At 41.9% G+C, this 23,562-nt stretch overlaps 2 protein-coding genes across 2 annotated transcripts in view; both read right to left on the reverse strand.

Annotated features, from left to right (window-relative positions):
• Nucleotides 1–23,562, reverse strand: part of LOC309700493 (uncharacterized protein) — a 2,098,293-nt gene that overhangs the window by 1,676,249 nt on the left and 398,482 nt on the right. The window contains exons 17-20 of the mRNA XM_082524046.1: nucleotides 10,249–10,425; nucleotides 6,878–7,054; nucleotides 3,509–3,685; nucleotides 139–315 (exon numbers count right to left, since the gene is read on the reverse strand). Coding sequence (XP_082380172.1) covers nucleotides 139–315; nucleotides 3,509–3,685; nucleotides 6,878–7,054; nucleotides 10,249–10,425 — 708 coding nt within the window. The remainder of the gene's footprint in view (nucleotides 1–138; nucleotides 316–3,508; nucleotides 3,686–6,877; nucleotides 7,055–10,248; nucleotides 10,426–23,562) is intronic.
• The window catches only part of LOC309700558 (protein NLRC3-like), a 191,047-nt gene that overhangs the window by 11,348 nt on the left and 156,137 nt on the right, over nucleotides 1–23,562 (reverse strand). Inside the window, exon 8 of the mRNA XM_082524163.1 lies at nucleotides 13,620–13,796. Coding sequence (XP_082380289.1) covers nucleotides 13,620–13,796 — 177 coding nt within the window. The remainder of the gene's footprint in view (nucleotides 1–13,619; nucleotides 13,797–23,562) is intronic.

Raw genomic sequence — 23,562 nt, forward strand, 5'->3', positions numbered from 1 at the left:
CAGAGAAGAAGAAAACAGACTTTACCATGAAGATCCTCAGTGTGGATCAGTATAATATCAGCCTGATGTCTGCAGTTTAGTGTCAGCACAACTTTCACATCATATTCATCTCAGCACAACTAAAACATGCTGACTGACCTCAGAGTTTCAAGTCCACATCCTGGACTCTCCAGGAAACCACACAGATGCTTCACTCCTGAATCCTGCAGCTTGTTGTTCAGGCTCAGGTCCAGCTGTCTCAGATGGGAGGGGTTGGACTTCAGTGCTGCTGCCAGATAATCACAGCTGATCTTTGACAAACCACAGTCCATCAATCTGTATAAAGAATGAAAGATGTAAGTTTATTAGACAAAGTGTAAGCTTGAAATCATTCAGTGTTTCATCATCTGTTCAGAGCTGAAGAAGGTTCAGAATGTTGAAGTTTAGAAAATGGAAACTCCAAACAGCTGACAGAGTTCATACGCCTTTGTCAGGGTCAAATTCAAGCAAGACCATGTGAAAATTAAAACACATCATCCTAGGTGAACTTAAACACCTTTGTTCCCCTTTTGTTAAGACATAGAAAAGTACACCACACAAAAATACTGCAAAAGGAAACGGTCGCCTTATATACATAGTGTATAAACTCAAAATGCACATTTCACTTCAAATTAAGATTAAGGCTTTGAACAGATCACATAGTTCAGTTCAACATATAAGACTTTAAGAATGCACAAGCATCTACTTAAAATCTATTTAATTTATCATCCATGATATTATTTTGTACAATTCCAATGTATTTTGTTCATCTCCCTTAAATAAACAGGCAGTCTTAAAGTATGAAATATTCATATACAAACACATATAAATGTGTGTACTGTCTCAGTGGCTGATAGTACCCCACAGGCCTCAGTGTGAGCTTGAAGACATTTATAATGTTTAAGTAGTTTAATGTGCAGGTGCTGACGATAAACACATTTTGAATGAAAGCCGGGGAACTTTGGTAGCACAGAAACAAGTGGCTATTCTTTGTGACTATATGGATCACTCACAATACCATTATTTCACACAAAGGCACCAAATTAATACTCAAAAAAGCTGCAGCAATACACACAAATATAAACAGTACTTGGTGACAACTTTGCTTTTAGCCTTTAACCCTTCTTGACTACTTTTGATGTGGCCTCTATATTTTACCTTTAAAAACAGTTTATCTTGCCAATCTGTTATTTTCTCATTTTGACCAACTGTATCAGCACAATTTATCTAAATTCAGACAAAATTTAAAATACAAGTAGAAAGTGATATTTTGACTGTAAAAACCACACACATGTTTAACGAATCATCTTCATAACTTGAAATGCAAATAGAGATTGTACATTTTTAAAAATACGCACACGTTTTGCAAACAACAAAGTTATATGGTACTATTTACCAAAAAATGCAGCCAAGGCTCAGACGTTTTTCATATAATCATTTCAAACTATTTACAGAACAATCAGGTGTCAAACAATAGTTTGTGTCACTCTAACACATATGAGAACAGCACAGGGATAAACCTGCAGGTCTGACAGCAGGTGTGTCACTCAGCGTTTACACTGCAATCTGCCTTTGTTGGCTTTAAGGCAGCAACTGTGACGATCACTAGTAGAACTGACACACAAAACAAAACAACAGCTACACACTAAATACACAAGACAACAAACTAACTTGAGACCAAACACGGTAAACGTCACAAATCTCTCACGTATCAAAACTCTCTCTCTCTTTCGCTCACTCGCTCTCTCTTGCCGGTCACTCCTAAAACTTCCCCCTTTTGCTAAACAACCAAATGTCATGTTTCCATATCATTTTTGATTGGTCGACATGGTACATTTTCCCACCTATAGGGCTTTGGAGCGTGATGTCACGGGAGATGGGCCATGCCCCCTTCCGCCATGACAGTAGGCCAGCCAAAGGATACCATTTCAGCTATGGATCGTACGTGTTGTGTTGTCAGTTGCAACGTTAGATCACACGATCGTGAAGGCAAGAAGCTGGATAACGGGCTCTCTTTTCATCGTTTTCCATCCTGGAGGCAACGTGAGGGATCCCATGTATCCGATATTACTAAACAAAGACGTCAGGCTTGGATTGCAGCGGTGAGACGAGCGGATATCGAGTTCTCTGCAATCCCCAGCTTTTTGTTGGTTTGCTCACGGCATTTTCTTTCCGGTGAGTTCTAAATTAATTCATATCACTCTTGAAAGGCTTTTAGTGTGATTTTCAACGTGCTGAGGTCATAGATAATGAGATAAAACATGCTAATGTGTGATGCTGCAGAACCACATCATGTCGACTGAGTAGCTTATGATTTGGCATCATTGCAGGCAAACCAGCATATGAAATGGATGTAACAAATCCAGACTGGGCACCAACACTGCACATGGGGCATGACGACATACCTGTATCAGACTCGGACCGGCACTCAAGGCGTACGCAACGGAAGCGAAAAAGAGCACCCATCGGAGGTAAACAACCCCCCCCCCCTCTAAAAACATACTAAATTGCTATCACTGTACACTAATCCGCACATAACTTCCAGATGAATCACACACCTGTCATTGGAATATTGGTGTACATTTACCTTATGTCTAATTTTATCTTACAGGCTTTCGTTATGCAGCTGCAGAGTCTGAAGGTGTGCCCCGTGCAGAAGTGATTGATGAAGATCTGACAGAAGACCAACAGCAAAATCACAATGTCATGGAGGCGGTGGACAGCAGTTGTGTTGGACAAGTGGAGGTTGAGGTAGCAGCTGCAAATGTGGATATACTGAAGAAATGTAAACCTTTTAAAATGATGACAGATTACAAACTCTCAGCTGTGTCTGTAATCAAACCTCTGTAACTTTGCTTCACTTCAGCAGCATCAGCTCATGTTCACATGTTGATTCATGGTTTGCTTCAGTTTTTGATGGACTGCAGAATATTTTGAAGGTTATCTGCTATAAAAAGCCAGAACAGGAAAATCTGCTTCATGTGTTTCTGTTTGATCCTCAGTGACTTTGACACAAAGGCCTCTGCTGTGATGATCACACCTCTGATCAAGTCTCACAGTGTCAGCTTTGTTTTTATACATATGGATATGTGCTGATAAATGATCAGAGTTATAATATTTCCCACTGTCTGCTGTGTGCCGTGACCTTTGACCTGCTAAAGACAGTCAGCTGTGGATTATTCATTGTTGTGTCTGATACTTAGAACTGTGAGGAAGAACACTACACAGTTAATCAGGGTCCCCTCTCTCTGAATCAGGGAAGGTGGGCAGGCTGCGTGTGGGCCGCGGGCCATACGTTGAGTCTCACTGTTTGAAATGTGAACATTGTTCTGCTGCAGTCAATGGACTAAACCAGAGAAGAAGAAAACAGACTTTACCATGAAGATCCTCAGTGTGGATCAGTATAATATCAGCCTGATGTCTGCAGTTTAGTGTCAGCACAACTTTCACATCATATTCATCTCAGCACAACTAAAACATGCTGACTGACCCCAGAGTTTCAAGTCCACATCCTGGACTCTCCAGGAAACCACACAGATGCTTCACTCCTGAATCCTGCAGCTTGTTGTTGCAGCTCAGGTCCAGCTGTCTCAGATGGGAGGGGTTGGACTTCAGTGCTGCTGCCAGATAATCACAGCTGATCTCTGACAAACCGCAGTCCCTCAATCTGTATAAAGAATGAAAGATGTAAGTTTATTAGACAAAGTGTGAGCTTGAAATCATTCAGTGTTTCATCATCTGTTCAGAGCTGAAGAAGGTTCAGAATGTAGAAGTTTAGAAAATGGAAACTCCAAACAGCTGACAGAGTTCATACGCCTTTGTCAGGGTCAAATTCAAGCAAGACCATGTGAAAATTAAAACACATCATCCTAGGTGAACTTAAACACCTTTGTTCCCCTTTTGTTAAGACATAGAAAAGTACACCACACAAAAATACTGCAAAAGGAAACGGTCGCCTTATATACATAGTGTATAAACTCAAAATGCACATTTCACTTCAAATTAAGATTAAGGCTTTGAACAGATCACATAGTTCAGTTCAACATATAAGACTTTAAGAATGCACAAGCATCTACTTAAAATCTATTTAATTTATCATCCATGATATTATTTTGTACAATTCCAATGTATTTTTTTCATCTCCCTTAAATAAACAGGCAGTCTTAAAGTATGAAATATTCATATACAAACACATATAAATGTGTGTACTGTCTCAGTGGCTGATAGTACCCCACAGGCCTCAGTGTGAGCTTGAAGACATTTATAATGTTTAAGTAGTTTAATGTGCAGGTGCTGACGATAAACACATTTTGAATGAAAGCCGGGGAACTTTGGTAGCACAGAAACAAGTGGCTATTCTTTGTGACTATATGGATCACTCACAATACCATTATTTCACACAAAGGCACCAAATTAATACTCAAAAAAGCTGCAGCAATACACACAAATATAAACAGTACTTGGTGACAACTTTGCTTTTAGCCTTTAACCCTTCTTGACTACTTTTGATGTGGCCTCTATATTTTACCTTTAAAAACAGTTTATCTTGCCAATCTGTTATTTTCTCATTTTGACCAACTGTATCAGCACAATTTATCTAAATTCAGACAAAATTTAAAATACAAGTAGAAAGTGATATTTTGACTGTAAAAACCACACACATGTTTAACGAATCATCTTCATAACTTGAAATGCAAATAGAGATTGTACATTTTTAAAAATACGCACACGTTTTGCAAACAACAAAGTTATATGGTACTATTTACCAAAAAATGCAGCCAAGGCTCAGACGTTTTTCATATAATCATTTCAAACTATTTACAGAACAATCAGGTGTCAAACAATAGTTTGTGTCACTCTAACACATATGAGAACAGCACAGGGATAAACCTGCAGGTCTGACAGCAGGTGTGTCACTCAGCGTTTACACTGCAATCTGCCTTTGTTGGCTTTAAGGCAGCAACTGTGACGATCACTAGTAGAACTGACACACAAAACAAAACAACAGCTACACACTAAATACACAAGACAACAAACTAACTTGAGACCAAACACGGTAAACGTCACAAATCTCTCACGTATCAAAACTCTCTCTCTCTTTCGCTCACTCGCTCTCTCTTGCCGGTCACTCCTAAAACTTCCCCCTTTTGCTAAACAACCAAATGTCATGTTTCCATATCATTTTTGATTGGTCGACATGGTACATTTTCCCACCTATAGGGCTTTGGAGCGTGATGTCACGGGAGATGGGCCATGCCCCCTTCCGCCATGACAGTAGGCCAGCCAAAGGATACCATTTCAGCTATGGATCGTACGTGTTGTGTTGTCGGTTGCAACGTTAGATCACACGATCGTGAAGGCAAGAAGCTGGATAACGGGCTCTCTTTTCATCGTTTTCCATCCTGGAGGCAACGTGAGGGATCCCATGTATCCGATATTACTAAACAAAGACGTCAGGCTTGGATTGCAGCGGTGAGACGAGCGGATATCGAGTTCTCTGCAATCCCCAGCTTTTTGTTGGTTTGCTCACGGCATTTTCTTTCCGGTGAGTTCTAAATTAATTCATATCACTCTTGAAAGGCTTTTAGTGTGATTTTCAACGTGCTGAGGTCATAGATAATGAGATAAAACATGCTAATGTGTGATGCTGCAGAACCACATCATGTCGACTGAGTAGCTTATGATTTGGCATTATTGCAGGCAAACCAGCATATGAAATGGATGTAACAAATCCAGACTGGGAACCAACACTGCACATGGGGCATGACGACATACCTGTATCAGACTCGGACCGGCACTCAAGGCGTACGCAACGGAAGCGAAAAAGAGCACCCATCGGAGGTAAACAACCCCCCCCCCTCTAAAAACATACTAAATTGCTATCACTGTACACTAATCCGCACATAACTTCCAGATGAATCACACACCTGTCATTGGAATATTGGTGTACATTTACCTTATGTCTAATTTTATCTTACAGGCTTTCGTTATGCAGCTGCAGAGTCTGAAGGTGTGCCCCGTGCAGAAGTGATTGATGAAGATCTGACAGAAGACCAACAGCAAAATCACAATGTCATGGAGGCAGTGGACAGCAGTTGTGTTGGACAAGTGGAGGTTGAGGTAGCAGCTGCAAATGTGGATATACTGAAGAAATGTAAACCTTTTAAAATGATGACAGATTACAAACTCTCAGCTGTGTCTGTAATCAAACCTCTGTAACTTTGCTTCACTTCAGCAGCATCAGCTCATGTTCACATGTTGATTCATGGTTTGCTTCAGTTTTTGATGGACTGCAGAATATTTTGAAGGTTATCTGCTATAAAAAGCCAGAACAGGAAAATCTGCTTCATGTGTTTCTGTTTGATCCTCAGTGACTTTGACACAAAGGCCTCTGCTGTGATGATCACACCTCTGATCAAGTCTCACAGTGTCAGCTTTGTTTTTATACATATGGATATGTGCTGATAAATGATCAGAGTTATAATATTTCCCACTGTCTGCTGTGTGCCGTGACCTTTGACCTGCTAAAGACAGTCAGCTGTGGATTATTCATTGTTGTGTCTGATACTTAGAACTGTGAGGAAGAACACTACACAGTTAATCAGGGTCCCCTCTCTCTGAATCAGGGAAGGTGGGCAGGCCGCGTGTGGGCCGCGGGCCATACGTTGAGTCTCACTGTTTGAAATGTGAACATTGTTCTGCTGCAGTCAATGGACTAAACCAGAGAAGAAGAAAACAGACTTTACCATGAAGATCCTCAGTGTGGATCAGTATAATATCAGCCTGATGTCTGCAGTTTAGTGTCAGCACAACTTTCACATCATATTCATCTCAGCACAACTAAAACATGCTGACTGACCCCAGAGTTTCAAGTCCACATCCTGGACTCTCCAGGAAACCACACAGATGCTTCACTCCTGAATCCTGCAGCTTGTTGTTGAAGCTCAGGTCCAGCTGTCTCAGATGGGAGGGGTTGGACTTCAGTGCTGCTGCCAGATAATCACAGCTGATCTCTGACAAACCACAGTTCCACAATCTGTATAAAGAATGAAAGATGTAAGTTTATTAGACAAAGTGTGAGCTTGAAATCATTCAGTGTTTCATCATCTGTTCAGAGCTGAAGAAGGTTCAGAATGTAGAAGTTTAGAAAATGGAAACTCCAAACAGCTGACAGAGTTCATACGCCTTTGTCAGGGTCAAATTCAAGCAAGACCATGTGAAAATTAAAACACATCATCCTAGGTGAACTTAAACACCTTTGTTCCCCTTTTGTTAAGACATAGAAAAGTACACCACACAAAAATACTGCAAAAGGAAACGGTCGCCTTATATACATAGTGTATAAACTCAAAATGCACATTTCACTTCAAATTAAGATTAAGGCTTTGAACAGATCACATAGTTCAGTTCAACATATAAGACTTTAAGAATGCACAAGCATCTACTTAAAATCTATTTAATTTATCATCCATGATATTATTTTGTACAATTCCAATGTATTTTGTTCATCTCCCTTAAATAAACAGGCAGTCTTAAAGTATGAAATATTCATATACAAACACATATAAATGTGTGTACTGTCTCAGTGGCTGATAGTACCCCACAGGCCTCAGTGTGAGCTTGAAGACATTTATAATGTTTAAGTAGTTTAATGTGCAGGTGCTGACGATAAACACATTTTGAATGAAAGCCGGGGAACTTTGGTAGCACAGAAACAAGTGGCTATTCTTTGTGACTATATGGATCACTCACAATACCATTATTTCACACAAAGGCACCAAATTAATACTCAAAAAAGCTGCAGCAATACACACAAATATAAACAGTACTTGGTGACAACTTTGCTTTTAGCCTTTAACCCTTCTTGACTACTTTTGATGTGGCCTCTATATTTTACCTTTAAAAACAGTTTATCTTGCCAATCTGTTATTTTCTCATTTTGACCAACTGTATCAGCACAATTTATCTAAATTCAGACAAAATTTAAAATACAAGTAGAAAGTGATATTTTGACTGTAAAAACCACACACATGTTTAACGAATCATCTTCATAACTTGAAATGCAAATAGAGATTGTACACTTTTAAAAATACGCACACGTTTTGCAAACAACAAAGTTATATGGTACTATTTACCAAAAAATGCAGCCAAGGCTCAGACGTTTTTCATATAATCATTTCAAACTATTTACAGAACAATCAGGTGTCAAACAATAGTTTGTGTCACTCTAACACATATGAGAACAGCACAGGGATAAACCTGCAGGTCTGACAGCAGGTGTGTCACTCAGCGTTTACACTGCAATCTGCCTTTGTTGGCTTTAAGGCAGCAACTGTGACGATCACTAGTAGAACTGACACACAAAACAAAACAACAGCTACACACTAAATACACAAGACAACAAACTAACTTGAGACCAAACACGGTAAACGTCACAAATCTCTCACGTATCAAAACTCTCTCTCTCTTTCGCTCACTCGCTCTCTCTTGCCGGTCACTCCTAAAACTTCCCCCTTTTGCTAAACAACCAAATGTCATGTTTCCATATCATTTTTGATTGGTCGACATGGTACATTTTCCCACCTATAGGGCTTTGGAGCGTGATGTCACGGGAGATGGGCCATGCCCCCTTCCGCCATGACAGTAGGCCAGCCAAAGGATACCATTTCAGCTATGGATCGTACGTGTTGTGTTGTCGGTTGCAACGTTAGATCACACGATCGTGAAGGCAAGAAGCTGGATAACGGGCTCTCTTTTCATCGTTTTCCATCCTGGAGGCAACGTGAGGGATCCCATGTATCCGATATTACTAAACAAAGACGTCAGGCTTGGATTGCAGCGGTGAGACGAGCGGATATCGAGTTCTCTGCAATCCCCAGCTTTTTGTTGGTTTGCTCACGGCATTTTCTTTCCGGTGAGTTCTAAATTAATTCATATCACTCTTGAAAGGCTTTTAGTGTGATTTTCAATGTGCTGAGGTCATAGATAATGAGATAAAACATGCTAATGTGTGATGCTGCAGAACCACATCATGTCGACTGAGTAGCTTATGATTTGGCATTATTGCAGGCAAACCAGCATATGAAATGGATGTAACAAATCCAGACTGGGCACCAACACTGCACATGGGGCATGATGACATACCTGTATCAGACTCGGACCGGCACTCAAGGCGTACGCAACGGAAGCGAAAAAGAGCACCCATCGGAGGTAAACAACACCCCCCCCCCTCTAAAAACATACTAAATTGCTATCACTGTACACTAATCCGCACATAACTTCCAGATGAATCACACACCTGTCATTGGAATATTGGTGTACATTTACCTTATGTCTAATTTTATCTTACAGGCTTTCGTTATGCAGCTGCAGAGTCTGAAGGTGTGCCCCGTGCAGAAGTGATTGATGAAGATCTGACAGAAGACCAACAGCAAAATCACAATGTCATGGAGGCGGTGGACAGCAGTTGTGTTGGACAAGTGGAGGTTGAGGTAGCAGCTGCAAATGTGGATATACTGAAGAAATGTAAACCTTTTAAAATGATGACAGATTACAAACTCTCAGCTGTGTCTGTAATCAAACCTCTGTAACTTTGCTTCACTTCAGCAGCATCAGCTCATGTTCACATGTTGATTCATGGTTTGCTTCAGTTTTTGATGGACTGCAGAATATTTTGAAGGTTATCTGCTATAAAAAGCCAGAACAGGAAAATCTGCTTCATGTGTTTCTGTTTGATCCTCAGTGACTTTGACACAAAGGCCTCTGCTGTGATGATCACACCTCTGATCAAGTCTCACAGTGTCAGCTTTGTTTTTATACATATGGATATGTGCTGATAAATGATCAGAATTATAATATTTCCCACTGTCTGCTGTGTGCCGTGACCTTTGACCTGCTAAAGACAGTCAGCTGTGGATTATTCATTGTTGTGTCTGATACTTAGAACTGTGAGGAAGAACACTACACAGTTAATCAGGGTCCCCTCTCTCTGAATCAGGAAAGGTGGGCAGGCCGCGTGTGGGCCGCGGGCCATACGTTGAGTCTCACTGTTTGAAATGTGAACATTGTTCTGCTGCAGTCAATGGACTAAACCAGAGAAGAAGAAAACAGACTTTACCATGAAGATCCTCAGTGTGGATCAGTATAATATCAGCCTGATGTCTGCAGTTTAGTGTCAGCACAACTTTCACATCATATTCATCTCAGCACAACTAAAACATGCTGACTGACCTCAGAGTTTCAAGTCCACATCCTGGACTCTCCAGGAAACCACACAGATGCTTCACTCCTGAATCCTGCAGCTTGTTGTTCCTGCTCAGGTCCAGCTGTCTCAGATGGGAGGGGTTGGACTTCAGCGCTGCTGCCAGATAATCACAGCTGATCTCTGACAAACCACAGTCCATCAATCTGTATAAAGAATGAAAGATGTAAGTTTATTAGACAAAGTGTGAGCTTGAAATCATTCAGTGTTTCATCATCTGTTCAGAGCTGAAGAAGGTTCAGAATGTAGAAGTTTAGAAAATGGAAACTCCAAACAGCTGACAGAGTTCATACGCCTTTGTCAGGGTCAAATTCAAGCAAGACCATGTGAAAATTAAAACACATCATCCTAGGTGAACTTAAACACCTTTGTTCCCCTTTTGTTAAGACATAGAAAAGTACACCACACAAAAATACTGCAAAAGGAAACGGTCGCCTTATATACATAGTGTATAAACTCAAAATGCACATTTCACTTCAAATTAAGATTAAGGCTTTGAACAGATCACATAGTTCAGTTCAACATATAAGACTTTAAGAATGCACAAGCATCTACTTAAAATCTATTTAATTTATCATCCATGATATTATTTTGTACAATTCCAATGTATTTTGTTCATCTCCCTTAAATAAACAGGCAGTCTTAAAGTATGAAATATTCATATACAAACACATATAAATGTGTGTACTGTCTCAGTGGCTGATAGTACCCCACAGGCCTCAGTGTGAGCTTGAAGACATTTATAATGTTTAAGTAGTTTAATGTGCAGGTGCTGACGATAAACACATTTTGAATGAAAGCCGGGGAACTTTGGTAGCACAGAAACAAGTGGCTATTCTTTGTGACTATATGGATCACTCACAATACCATTATTTCACACAAAGGCACCAAATTAATACTCAAAAAAGCTGCAGCAATACACACAAATATAAACAGTACTTGGTGACAACTTTGCTTTTAGCCTTTAACCCTTCTTGACTACTTTTGATGTGGCCTCTATATTTTACCTTTAAAAACAGTTTATCTTGCCAATCTGTTATTTTCTCATTTTGACCAACTGTATCAGCACAATTTATCTAAATTCAGACAAAATTTAAAATACAAGTAGAAAGTGATATTTTGACTGTAAAAACCACACACATGTTTAACGAATCATCTTCATAACTTGAAATGCAAATAGAGATTGTACACTTTTAAAAATACGCACACGTTTTGCAAACAACAAAGTTATATGGTACTATTTACCAAAAAATGCAGCCAAGGCTCAGACGTTTTTCATATAATCATTTCAAACTATTTACAGAACAATCAGGTGTCAAACAATAGTTTGTGTCACTCTAACACATATGAGAACAGCACAGGGATAAACCTGCAGGTCTGACAGCAGGTGTGTCACTCAGCGTTTACACTGCAATCTGCCTTTGTTGGCTTTAAGGCAGCAACTGTGACGATCACTAGTAGAACTGACACACAAAACAAAACAACAGCTACACACTAAATACACAAGACAACAAACTAACTTGAGACCAAACACGGTAAACGTCACAAATCTCTCACGTATCAAAACTCTCTCTCTCTTTCGCTCACTCGCTCTCTCTTGCCGGTCACTCCTAAAACTTCCCCCTTTTGCTAAACAACCAAATGTCATGTTTCCATATCATTTTTGATTGGTCGACATGGTACATTTTCCCACCTATAGGGCTTTGGAGCGTGATGTCACGGGAGATGGGCCATGCCCCCTTCCGCCATGACAGTAGGCCAGCCAAAGGATACCATTTCAGCTATGGATCGTACGTGTTGTGTTGTCAGTTGCAACGTTAGATCACACGATCGTGAAGGCAAGAAGCTGGATAACGGGCTCTCTTTTCATCGTTTTCCATCCTGGAGGCAACGTGAGGGATCCCATGTATCCGATATTACTAAACAAAGACGTCAGGCTTGGATTGCAGCGGTGAGACGAGCGGATATCGAGTTCTCTGCAATCCCCAGCTTTTTGTTGGTTTGCTCACGGCATTTTCTTTCCGGTGAGTTCTAAATTAATTCATATCACTCTTGAAAGGCTTTTAGTGTGATTTTCAACGTGCTGAGGTCATAGATAATGAGATAAAACATGCTAATGTGTGATGCTGCAGAACCACATCATGTCGACTGAGTAGCTTATGATTTGGCATTATTGCAGGCAAACCAGCATATGAAATGGATGTAACAAATCCAGACTGGGCACCAACACTGCACATGGGGCATGACGACATACCTGTATCAGACTCGGACCGGCACTCAAGGCGTACGCAACGGAAGCGAAAAAGAGCACCCATCGGAGGTAAACAACCCCCCCCCCCCTCTAAAAACATACTAAATTGCTATCACTGTACACTAATCCGCACATAACTTCCAGATGAATCACACACCTGTCATTGGAATATTGGTGTACATTTACCTTATGTCTAATTTTATCTTACAGGCTTTCGTTATGCAGCTGCAGAGTCTGAAGGTGTGCCCCGTGCAGAAGTGATTGATGAAGATCTGACAGAAGACCAACAGCAAAATCACAATGTCATGGAGGCAGTGGACAGCAGTTGTGTTGGACAAGTGGAGGTTGAGGTAGCAGCTGCAAATGTGGATATACTGAAGAAATGTAAACCTTTTAAAATGATGACAGATTACAAACTCTCAGCTGTGTCTGTAATCAAACCTCTGTAACTTTGCTTCACTTCAGCAGCATCAGCTCATGTTCACATGTTGATTCATGGTTTGCTTCAGTTTTTGATGGACTGCAGAATATTTTGAAGGTTATCTGCTATAAAAAGCCAGAACAGGAAAATCTGCTTCATGTGTTTCTGTTTGATCCTCAGTGACTTTGACACAAAGGCCTCTGCTGTGATGATCACACCTCTGATCAAGTCTCACAGTGTCAGCTTTGTTTTTATACATATGGATATGTGCTGATAAATGATCAGAGTTATAATATTTCCCACTGTCTGCTGTGTGCCGTGACCTTTGACCTGCTAAAGACAGTCAGCTGTGGATTATTCATTGTTGTGTCTGATACTTAGAACTGTGAGGAAGAACACTACACAGTTAATCAGGGTCCCCTCTCTCTGAATCAGGAAAGGTGGGCAGGCCGCGTGTGGGCCGCGGGCCATACGTTGAGTCTCACTGTTTGAAATGTGAACATTGTTCTGCTGCAGTCAATGGACTAAACCAGAGAAGAAGAAAACAGACTTTACCATGAAGATCCTCAGTGTGGATCAGTATAATATCAGCCTGATGTCTGCAGTTTAGTGTCAGCACAACTTTCACATCATATTCATCTCAGCACAACTAAAACATGCTGACTGACCTCAGAGTTTCAAGTCCACATCCTGGACTCTCCAGGAAACCACACAGATGCTTCACTCCTGAATCCTGCAGGTTGTTGTTGTAGCTCAGGTCCAGCTGTCTCAGATGGGAGGGGTTGGACTTCAGTGCTGCTGCCAGATAATCACAGCTGATCTCTGACAAACCACAGCCCCACAATCTGTATAAAGAATGAAAGATGTAAGTTTATTAGACAAAGTGTGAGCTTGAAATCATTCAGTGTTTCATCATCTGTTCAGAGCTGAAGAAGGTTCAGAATGTAGAAGTTTAGAAAATGGAAACTCCAAACAGCTGAAGCCAACAGGAAGCAGCTTCAAACAAACACAACAAGAGAAAAAACTCTGAATGTTTCACATTAAAGTCGTACATTTCTCACAAAGCTCAATTATGTGACAGACATTTCATCCCATGTCAGTTTGGCCTCATCCTGGGCCGGATTATCCAGCACACACTCTGACCACAGGCCCAGGGGCCACGCACAGCTGGGCTCCATCCAAGAGACAGGAAACAAACCAACACAATAATAAAAAGCACCATGTGATCTTCTTACATCTTCAAGACAAACATAGTAAAAACATGAGCACATTTGTTTCCTGATAAAATGATGTGACAGGTAGAACAGAGTAAAGTGGTGGTGTTACAGCCTTTCTCCCCTCTGCTGCCGAGGCTGTTAGTCTCTCCCAAACTCAGCTACAGGACTTCCAAATGAATGAAAGCAGCAGAAGTGGCTTTACAAATGAAAGAGGAAGAGGAGAAGAAGAGGAGAGGGAGGCCACCCTGACCATCACTCCAGCTGAAAACATCACACTTCCATTAAAGTTGGTGAGGAAATGTTGAGCAGGATGAGCTGCTGGCTAATCTGGAGGCTGTAGCAGCAGCTCACAGTCACAGTGGATTTCCACTCATGAAAAAGCTCTGGCTGCTTCATTTCTCATCTCATATCAGAGACTTTAATGCTTCACTGAAGCTGTACTGTGATGCTTCCATATTCCAGTGAGGCCTCCATAATGATTTCAGCTGTTCTGTACACACACTGTGTGCCCTGTATGGCTCAAAGTCTCTGCAGCCTGTTTTTATCTGCTATCATCAGATCTTCATCATCCTCATTCACATCCCTCACACACTCTACAGCCTCATCAGCACTGACTTCATCTTCACTGACTGATGGAGCACAACATGAACCTGTGGAGGCTGAAACACTGTCCTGTCAAACATCTCCCCGTCACCACTCCACTTCTGTCAGCCTTTAAATGAACCCTGCTCAAGTCTGTCACTTCTGTTTGGAGCCAAAAGGAAAAACTGTTGTTCAGTCGTTTGGAAAGACAACATTTCTGAAAGCACTCAAACTTCTTCACATTTGTCTTCAGACACATCCTGAACATTTAGGAACTAAAGAAAGTTTCAAACATCAAAGACCTGAAATATAGAAAAACAACAACAGCCGCAGTCAGTGAACTCACCTCAGAGTCTCCAGTCGACAGTTTGGACTCTCCAGTCCAGCACACAGAAGCTTCACACCTGAATCCTGCAGGTTGTTGTTGTTACTCATGTCCAGCTCTGTCAGATGGGAGGGGCTGGACTTCAGAGCTGAGGCCACAACTTCACAGTGAGACTCTGAGAGTCCACACTGAGTCAGTCTGTGATGATAGAAAATATAAAATGTGTTATTATAAAAGCAGAAAATCTGCATTATAAACACAGACTGAATGTATATGAAGACAAAACAGAGTGAGGTCATAATCTGATGAATCTGCTCTTCACATCTGTGCTTCAGCTCCTCTTACTGTGTTTGACATGACACAACGATTGAGTCTCTCTCAGACCTGCAGACTTTTAATGAGAATCTTTGTTTGGCTTTAATCTGCTTTTGGCTTTTTCATGGATTTCATGGATGATTTGAGTGATTTCCAGCAGGACACTTAAACATGTCAGTGGACGTCCTAAAGAAAATATTCACTGATATGAAACGTGTCATTGAACAGGATTAATATCAGTGGAAACATGGTGGAAACAGCTGTGACTGCATGGATGTGACACACTTCAAATCTGTTCTCCACTCTTGGATTTGGGATCCATGGAGCTGCTGCTGAGTCTGTACAATAAAGGAATGGTGTGGAAGGTTGCAGCGTACGGACACAAACACTTTGTGGTTACAATCTGATTTTATTTTCAACATTAAACTACTAACCTACACTGATCAATGATGTTAATGATCACATCTGGACTCACCCAGCCTTTCTGCAGTTCCTCACAGCTGGAATCAGTCTCTGTTGTCCCCGCTCTGATGTGTTGTACTTCAGCAGGTCAAACTCATCCAGAACCTCCTCTGACATCTGCAGCATGAAGGCCAGAGCTGAGCACTGGATCTCAGAGAGTTCCTTCTCTGATCTGTTCTCTGACTTCAGGAACTCTTGGATCTCCTGAAATAATGAGAGGTCGTTCATCTCCATCAGACAGTGGAAGATGTTGATGCTTCTGTCAGGAGAGATTTCATAACTGTTCATCTCCTTCAGGTTGTTGATGACTCTCTGGATGGTTCCTGGACTGATCTCTGTCTGACCCAGCAGACCTACTAAGAGTCTCTGGTTGGACTCCAGACAGAGGCCATGAAGGAAGCGAACAAACAGGTCCAGGTGGCCATTTTTACTCTGGAGGGATTTATACATGCCTTTAGTCAAAAAGACATCCAGTGATGTGAAGCTATAAGACTTGAACATGTTCTTAAAAAAAGATCTGTTTTTGTATTCTTCTCGGAAATTCCCTAGAAAACCTTCTACCACCTCTGTCTTCCTGTTGGTGTGACAGTGGAACTTGTAGACAGCAGCCAGAAACTCCTGAATGCTCAGATGAACAAAGCAGTAGACTGGTTTCTGGAAGATCACACACTCTCTTTTGAAGATCTCTGTACAAACTCCTGAGTACACCGAGGCCTCTGTCACATCCAGACCACACTGCTCCAGGTCTTCTTGGTAGAACATGATGTTTCCTTTCTCCAGATGTTCAAACGCCAGCCTCCCCAGCTTCAGAAGAACTTCCCTGTCAGCCTCCGTCAGCTCCTGTGGACTCGTCTCACGTCCCTCATGGTACTTGTTCTTCTTCCTCTTTGTCTGAACCAGCAGGAAGTGTGAGTACATGTCAGTCAGGGTCTTGGGCAGCTCTCCTCTCTGCTCTGTAGTCAACATGTGCTCCAGAACTGTAGCAGTGATCCAGCAGAAGACTGGGATACTACACATGATGTGGAGGCTCCTGGATGTCTTCATGTGGGAGATGATTCTGCTGGACAGCTCTTCATCACTGAATCTCCTCCTGAAGTACTCCTCCTTCTGGGCGTCAGTGAAGCCTCGTACTTCTGTTAGCCTGTCAACACATGTAGGAGGGATCTGATTGGCTGCTGCGGGTCGGGAAGTTATCCAGACGAGAGCCGAGGGAAGCAGATTCCCCTGGATGAGGTTTGTCAGCAGCTGGCTGACTGATGACTTCTGTGTGACATCAGACAGCAGCTTCCTGTTGGTGAAATCCAATGAAAGTCTGCTTTCATCCAGGCCGTCAAAGATGAACAAAAGCTGAGAGACAGCCAGCTTCTCTGCTGTGACCTTCTGTAATGTTGGATGGAAAACATGGAGCAGCTCCAGAAGACTGTACTGCTCATCTCTGATCAGGTTCAGCTCCCTGAATGAAAGCAGAACCACCACACTGACATGTTGGTTCTCCAAGCCCTCTGCCCAGTCCAGAGTGAACTTCTGCACTGAGAAGGTTTTTCCAACACCAGCCACGCCGTTGGTCAGAACCACTCTGATGGGTCTCTGTTGGTCAGGTAAGGCTTTAAAAATGTCCTGGCACCTGATTGGAGCGTCATGGAGGGCGTCCATCTTGGAAGCAGTCTCCAGCTGCCTCACCTCATGTTGGGTATGAACCTCTTCACTCTGTCCCTCTGTGATGTAGAGCTCAGTGTAGATGGTGTTGAGGAGGGTTCTACTTCCTGTTTCATCACTTCCTTCAGTCACACGTTCACATCTCCTCCTCAGACTGATCTTATGTTCATCTAAAACCTCCTGCAGACCAACATCTGCTGAAAGAAAGAAAAACAATGAGACTAAAGAGAAAGAAAACTCTTCAATGTCTGAACAACACAAGAAGTCCAGTTTTCAGAAATGAGTCCATCAGCAGACAGATGTTCAGTCTTACTTTGTACACAGCTGCTCTGACTGGCTGTCTGCAGTCCAGCTCTGCTTCTGGATCTTTCTCCACACTGTGCAGAAGCTCTGATGGTGACACAGAAAAGTCACAGTGGAGATACTTCTGTCCACCTTTGATTAGACTCATTATAAAAAGGAAAACAAAGTTTGAACACAGTCATGTTTCCAGTTCACTGACTTACATTTATTCCATGGACACTCACTCTAACCTGAACCACAGCTACAACCCAACATTGTTGAGGCCTCATCTCCTCCTTTCCTGACTGTAGAGGTTAAATATGCAACAACCGACAAATAAAAGAATTTGGTTCATTTCAAAGAAATTCACACGGTGACCAAGTAAAGTAACCGTAGTAAAGGAGACAACATCCCGTTGATGGTGGGATTATTTGAAAGATTTGCTTTAGTCACGTCACCAAATGCAGTTGAACCACCCGTGGATCCATGTTTGACCATTCTACCACTCTGAGCTCTGCTTTTGAATCATTTTATTATTATCATCATTCATTTATTCATTCTTTGGAGGGGGGCTATTTCCTAATGCCGCCCTAATAAGCTGATGTTCAAGGGGAAATATAACAGAAACTCTTTCAGTGTTATTCATTAATAAATTAACAGATAAACTGTGAAGAAGAAAAAACTGAGATTTAAAGGAGAGAGTGAGAAACTTGATCATCCATCCCCATAATACATGTTTATCAGTATCTGCTGTGACCATACTGCAGTAATAACTACAAGTCTACATTTCTGTGACTGTTGATCAATCACAGCAGGAATCTGAGCTCATCTCTGCACACAGAGCAGCTTCAGCTCTGGGATAAACTGCTCGCTTCACGTCCTTCTCAGCTCACAGACACTCATCCTGATATTTTCCTTTAACATTTGATGGTATAATTCATCTGAGTTTACACTTTATCTGCATAAATACAGAAAAACAGACCCAAACACCAGAAACCATCAGTTTCACCATGTAGAATATATTGTTGTTTCCTTGCTTTTAATTCAGAGAAAAACTCTGATTTGGATTTTCTCTGTTCTCTTTGCCACAGCCCATCCTAGCAGCATGAATAACACTTTAGGAGGAACGTCTTGATCCATTCTCAATCATCCAGGAAAGTAAATCTCCAAAAGTTGATTCTGTTCATCTGGATGTAGCGTCCCAGCTGGACTTTTGTCAAAGCTGCAAAGGCACCTAAAGAAAGCTCCAGCCGATCCAGGAGAGAAGGACAACCGCTGACTAAGACAAAACCTGTAGTGATCCCGTATGTGTCTGGAGTATCGGAGCAGTTGAGACAGATTTTTTCTAAACACCGGGTCTCTGTGGCTTTTAAACCCCAAAACACGCTGCGCCAAAAACTGGTCCACCCCAAGGATCGGGTCCCCCGACACAAACAGAGTAACATAGTGTAGCTGTTAAGTGCAGGAGGATTGGCAGGATTTATACATCGAGGAAACCAAACAACCTCTGGCTACAACACAGAAGAGCTTCCTCGTCAGGCCAGGACTCTGCAGTCTATTTACACCTACAGGCCAGTGGACACTCTTTCAATGATGAGGATGTACACATCCTGGACAGGGAGGAACGCTGGTTTGAGGGCGGAGTCAAGGAGGCCATTTATGTGAAAAGAGAAAGACCATCTCTGAATCGAGGAGGGGCCTAAGGGTACATCTGTCACCATCTTACAATGCTGTGATTGCAGCCATTCCCCAACTCTCTGAATGGTGCTCATGGACATTGATCAGTGGTTGTTGATCAATGGTCATGAGAATTTTCATAATTAAGATTAAGGAACTGACCTCCCAGCCCATTGTTCCTTCAGTGGGCTGGTTTCAGTCATTATGCAAATGTCCTGTTTATAAGATTGAAACCTGCAGTCAGCTGAGACTGAAGGAGTCACCTGGATGAGAGACAAAACGTTTCTCCCACTAAACGGGGGGGCGATCGTGGCTCAAGAGTTGGGCGTTCGTCTTGTAATCGGAAGGTTGCCGGTTCGAGCCTCGGCTTGGACAGTCTCGGTCGTTGTGTCCTTGGGCAAGACACTTCACCTGTTGCCTACTGGTGGTGGTCAGAGGGCCCGGTGGCGCCAGTGTCCGGCAGCCTCGCCTCTGTCAGTGCGCCCCAGGGTGGCTGTGGCTACAATGTAGCTTGCCATCACCAGTGTGTGAATGTGTGGGTGGATGACTGGATATGTAAAGCGCTTTGGGGTCCTTAGGGACTAGTAAAAGCGCTATATAAATACAGGCCATTTACCATTTAAACGCTATGAACAGAAACAACTTTTGGAGAAAGTTGAATCAGTATTTCAGCTTTAAGAGGGTATTTTAACACAAACATCAGTCCTTCTACTTAAGTATGTTTGACACTTTGTTTAATCATCATTTTTAATGATCAAATATAATAATTTTTGTTATTTGTGGAGTTTAAATGTCCTTGACAGAGACAGATGATGATCATTATCCTGCACTGTGCTCTCAGGTTTGGTCGAGCTAGCACAAAGAATGGCTATGTTGAACTTCCTCCTGGGATCTACACTAAGAAGTGAGTCCAACATTAGCAGGGTCTCTTTCCTTTATCTGGATTCACTTTAGCATTCACAGTCACGTGAGGCTTGTTATTAACTCGATAAGTCAACCCAGGGTTTCAGCTGAGCGCTCACATGAAACACATGGTGTTGGCAGCATCTGATCAATCATATTCATGGAGACGTGTATCAGCAACAGAGCAGCTGAGTTTGCAGAAGGAAGTCAAACTAAACCACAGGAACAATATGAGGAGATTACACACATAATAAAATACTAGCAGTAACACAGCTGCTGCAGACAAATCAGTCGTGTGATCGTGTGTGAGAGGAGAAGGACTGTAAAGGAGTTTGGTGTTAAAAGCTCTGTATGAATGTGGGAGACTTTGAAGGGCTTTAAAAAGGCCAATATAAAATAAAAGGCAGCAAAATTGCTGAGTGTGAAAGTCACCAGACTTATCAGACCTCTGTGATTAAGACCTGTAAGAACACCTGTTTGTACTTGTTGGCATTATATCAAACACACACGTATATTAAGCCTTTGTTTGAACTCTGGTTGAATTTGTTACTTTCAGACTGTGAAACATCACAGAGGCTGCAGCTGCAGATCTTTTATTCACCTGGAAATTTACTTTAAATGTTAGATGGAAAATGTATTGCTCAGTTTAACCAAAGTAAGAACAAGAATCCATAAACCTTCATAAAGACAAACATCTCCCAGAACATTGAGCTGCTGAAGTGTCACTGAAGGGAAAAACTATTTGTCCTCCTCCATCCAGCAACACCTGAAACACCTGAGTGGAAGCTCCTCCCTACACTGTGTTTGAAGCAAAGCACAAAGGAGACACCTGCTGGAGCAGCTGGAGTCCTACAGACACTCAGCCTCTTCACTACACAAACACCTCCTACAACATCCACTCTTTCCACTCTGACTGCTGTGTTTGTGGAAACACCCCAACACACACCGCTTCACATACCAACATAGAAATGTGTGAAAAAGAGCTGAGCTGATATTAAACATGAGGATTTATTCAGAAATACAGAGTCAGGAACAACATCTAGACACACATTACCTCTCAGCAGCAGAAGAACATCCTTTAAAGTCTATATCAAAATCCTTCGACTCGTTGCTCTTTAAGGAAACACAGCTGGGTTCAGGTCCAGGAGATTGTGGCCTCTTATTGATCCTAAAAGAAAAACAATAAATGTCACAGCTTCATGAGACAGGAAGGAAAACTGGAAATATTAAATTAAAGACATGATGAACAATCTCATAAAAATAATGTACTTACTCTTTGTCACATAACAGTCTTTTGTTAAAGTTTACACCAACACCCTTCGACTCGTTGCTCTTTAAGGAAACACAGCTGGGTTCAGGTCCAGGTTCTGGATTAGTTTTAGGGTTTTGTCCAGCTGAGCCTGGTACGCCCCACAGCTCTGGGCTTTAAAACAACACACACAGAGGTATGAGTGTGAATAATGATGGAGCAGTGATGTGAGTGCTGAGCTGTGACATGGAGAAGAGTCATGGACAGTTAGAGATGGTCATCTCACCTCTGAGCTTTGGTCTGGCTCTCATGTTCCCCACACAGAGTGCTTTTAGAGGGAGGGACTCCCTCCTCTCTGTCCTCACACTGATCCATGCTGCTCAATTCACATCAGCTCACACACACTTTCTACCTTCACCTGCAGAGGAAACACAAATCATTCATGTGCACATCAACTGAGAGCTGCAGAGGTCGTGTCTGATGTGTTGGACTAACGTCCATCTGAGACGCAGCTTTCATCAGTTCACTACAAAAAGTGTCACAGAGCCCAGTTCAGCCTCCAAATCCTCCATTACTGTAGTCCTACAAAGCAGCAGGTCAAACATGGCTGCAGAGAGCAGCTTTATGTCAGTAACCATGTCCAGGACCGAGCTGACTGCTTACAGAGTTCATACTCTAACTGCTAGCTGCTCTGCTAGCTAAGCTAACTCAGTAACAGTGACTCTGACAGCAGTTACTGTGGAACAGCGGCCGAGCTCAGGACACATTCAGTGTGTTTAGTCTGAGTCCTGGACTCTGATTCAATGGATTCAATCCAGCTCAGAGTTTCATGTGTTCATCAGAATAAAATACATGTACTAATATAACAGAAGTAATGCTCTGAATGCAGGACTGTAATGGAGGATAAATAAGGTTTTTACAGCCTGAAAGAAACATTCAGTTCATATATTTGTAGACAGTGGAGCAGTTTTTAATACTGCAGCTGTTTCCTTCACCTGTGTGTGTGTGAGCCACACCTTCATGTGCTGCTTTAGAAATATGTGGTCTGACTGCTCAGACTGAGTCTAGGAGGAAAGTTCACACGCTGGAGAAAGTTTTGTTCCTAACTTTGTCAGAGTTCGGCTCCAAAGACAAAGAAGACGGAGCTCACAGTCTGTAGATGGTCCTCAGTGTGTGTGTTAAGCCAAGAAAGCACACAGGAGTGTGTTTATGTCAGCAAATCAGTGTGTGAAGAGTCTGAGGGAGTGTGTGAATGAGACTCAACACTGAACAGTCCAAGAAAAGCGTCTGGACTTCTTTAAGTTTAACTTAAAGAAGTCCAGACGCTTTTCTTTTTGTCTCCATAATGTCTCCATAATGCTGCAATGTTATCTGCCCCAGAAACACTGTGCAGAAGCTCTGATGGTGACACAGAAAAGTCACAGTGGAGATACTTCTGTCCACCTTTGATTAGACTCATTATAAAAAGGTAAACAAAGTTTGAACACAGTCATGTTTCCAGTTCCCTGACTTACATTTATTCCATGGACACTCACTCTAACCTGAACCACAGCTACAACCCAACATTGTTGAGGCCTCATCTCCTCCTTTCCTGACTGTAGAGGTTAAATATGCAACAACCGACAAATAAAAGAATTTGGTTCATTTCAAAGAAATTCACACGGTGACCAAGTAAAGTAACCGTAGTAAAGGAGACAACATCCCGTTGATGGTGGGATTATTTGAAAGATTTGCTTTAGTCACGTCACCAAATGCAGTTGAACCACCCGTGGATCCATGTTTGACCATTCTACCACTCTGAGCTCTGCTTTTGAATCATTTTATTATTATCATCATTCATTTATTCATTCTTTGGAGGGGGGCTATTTCCTAATGCCGCCCTAATAAGCTGATGTTCAAGGGGAAATATAACAGAAACTCTTTCAGTGTTATTCATTAATAAA

The sequence above is a fragment of the Aulonocara stuartgranti genome, assembly GCF_965226115.1.
Source record: "Aulonocara stuartgranti genome assembly, chromosome: 3".
Classification (NCBI taxonomy): domain Eukaryota; kingdom Metazoa; phylum Chordata; class Actinopteri; order Cichliformes; family Cichlidae; genus Aulonocara; species Aulonocara stuartgranti.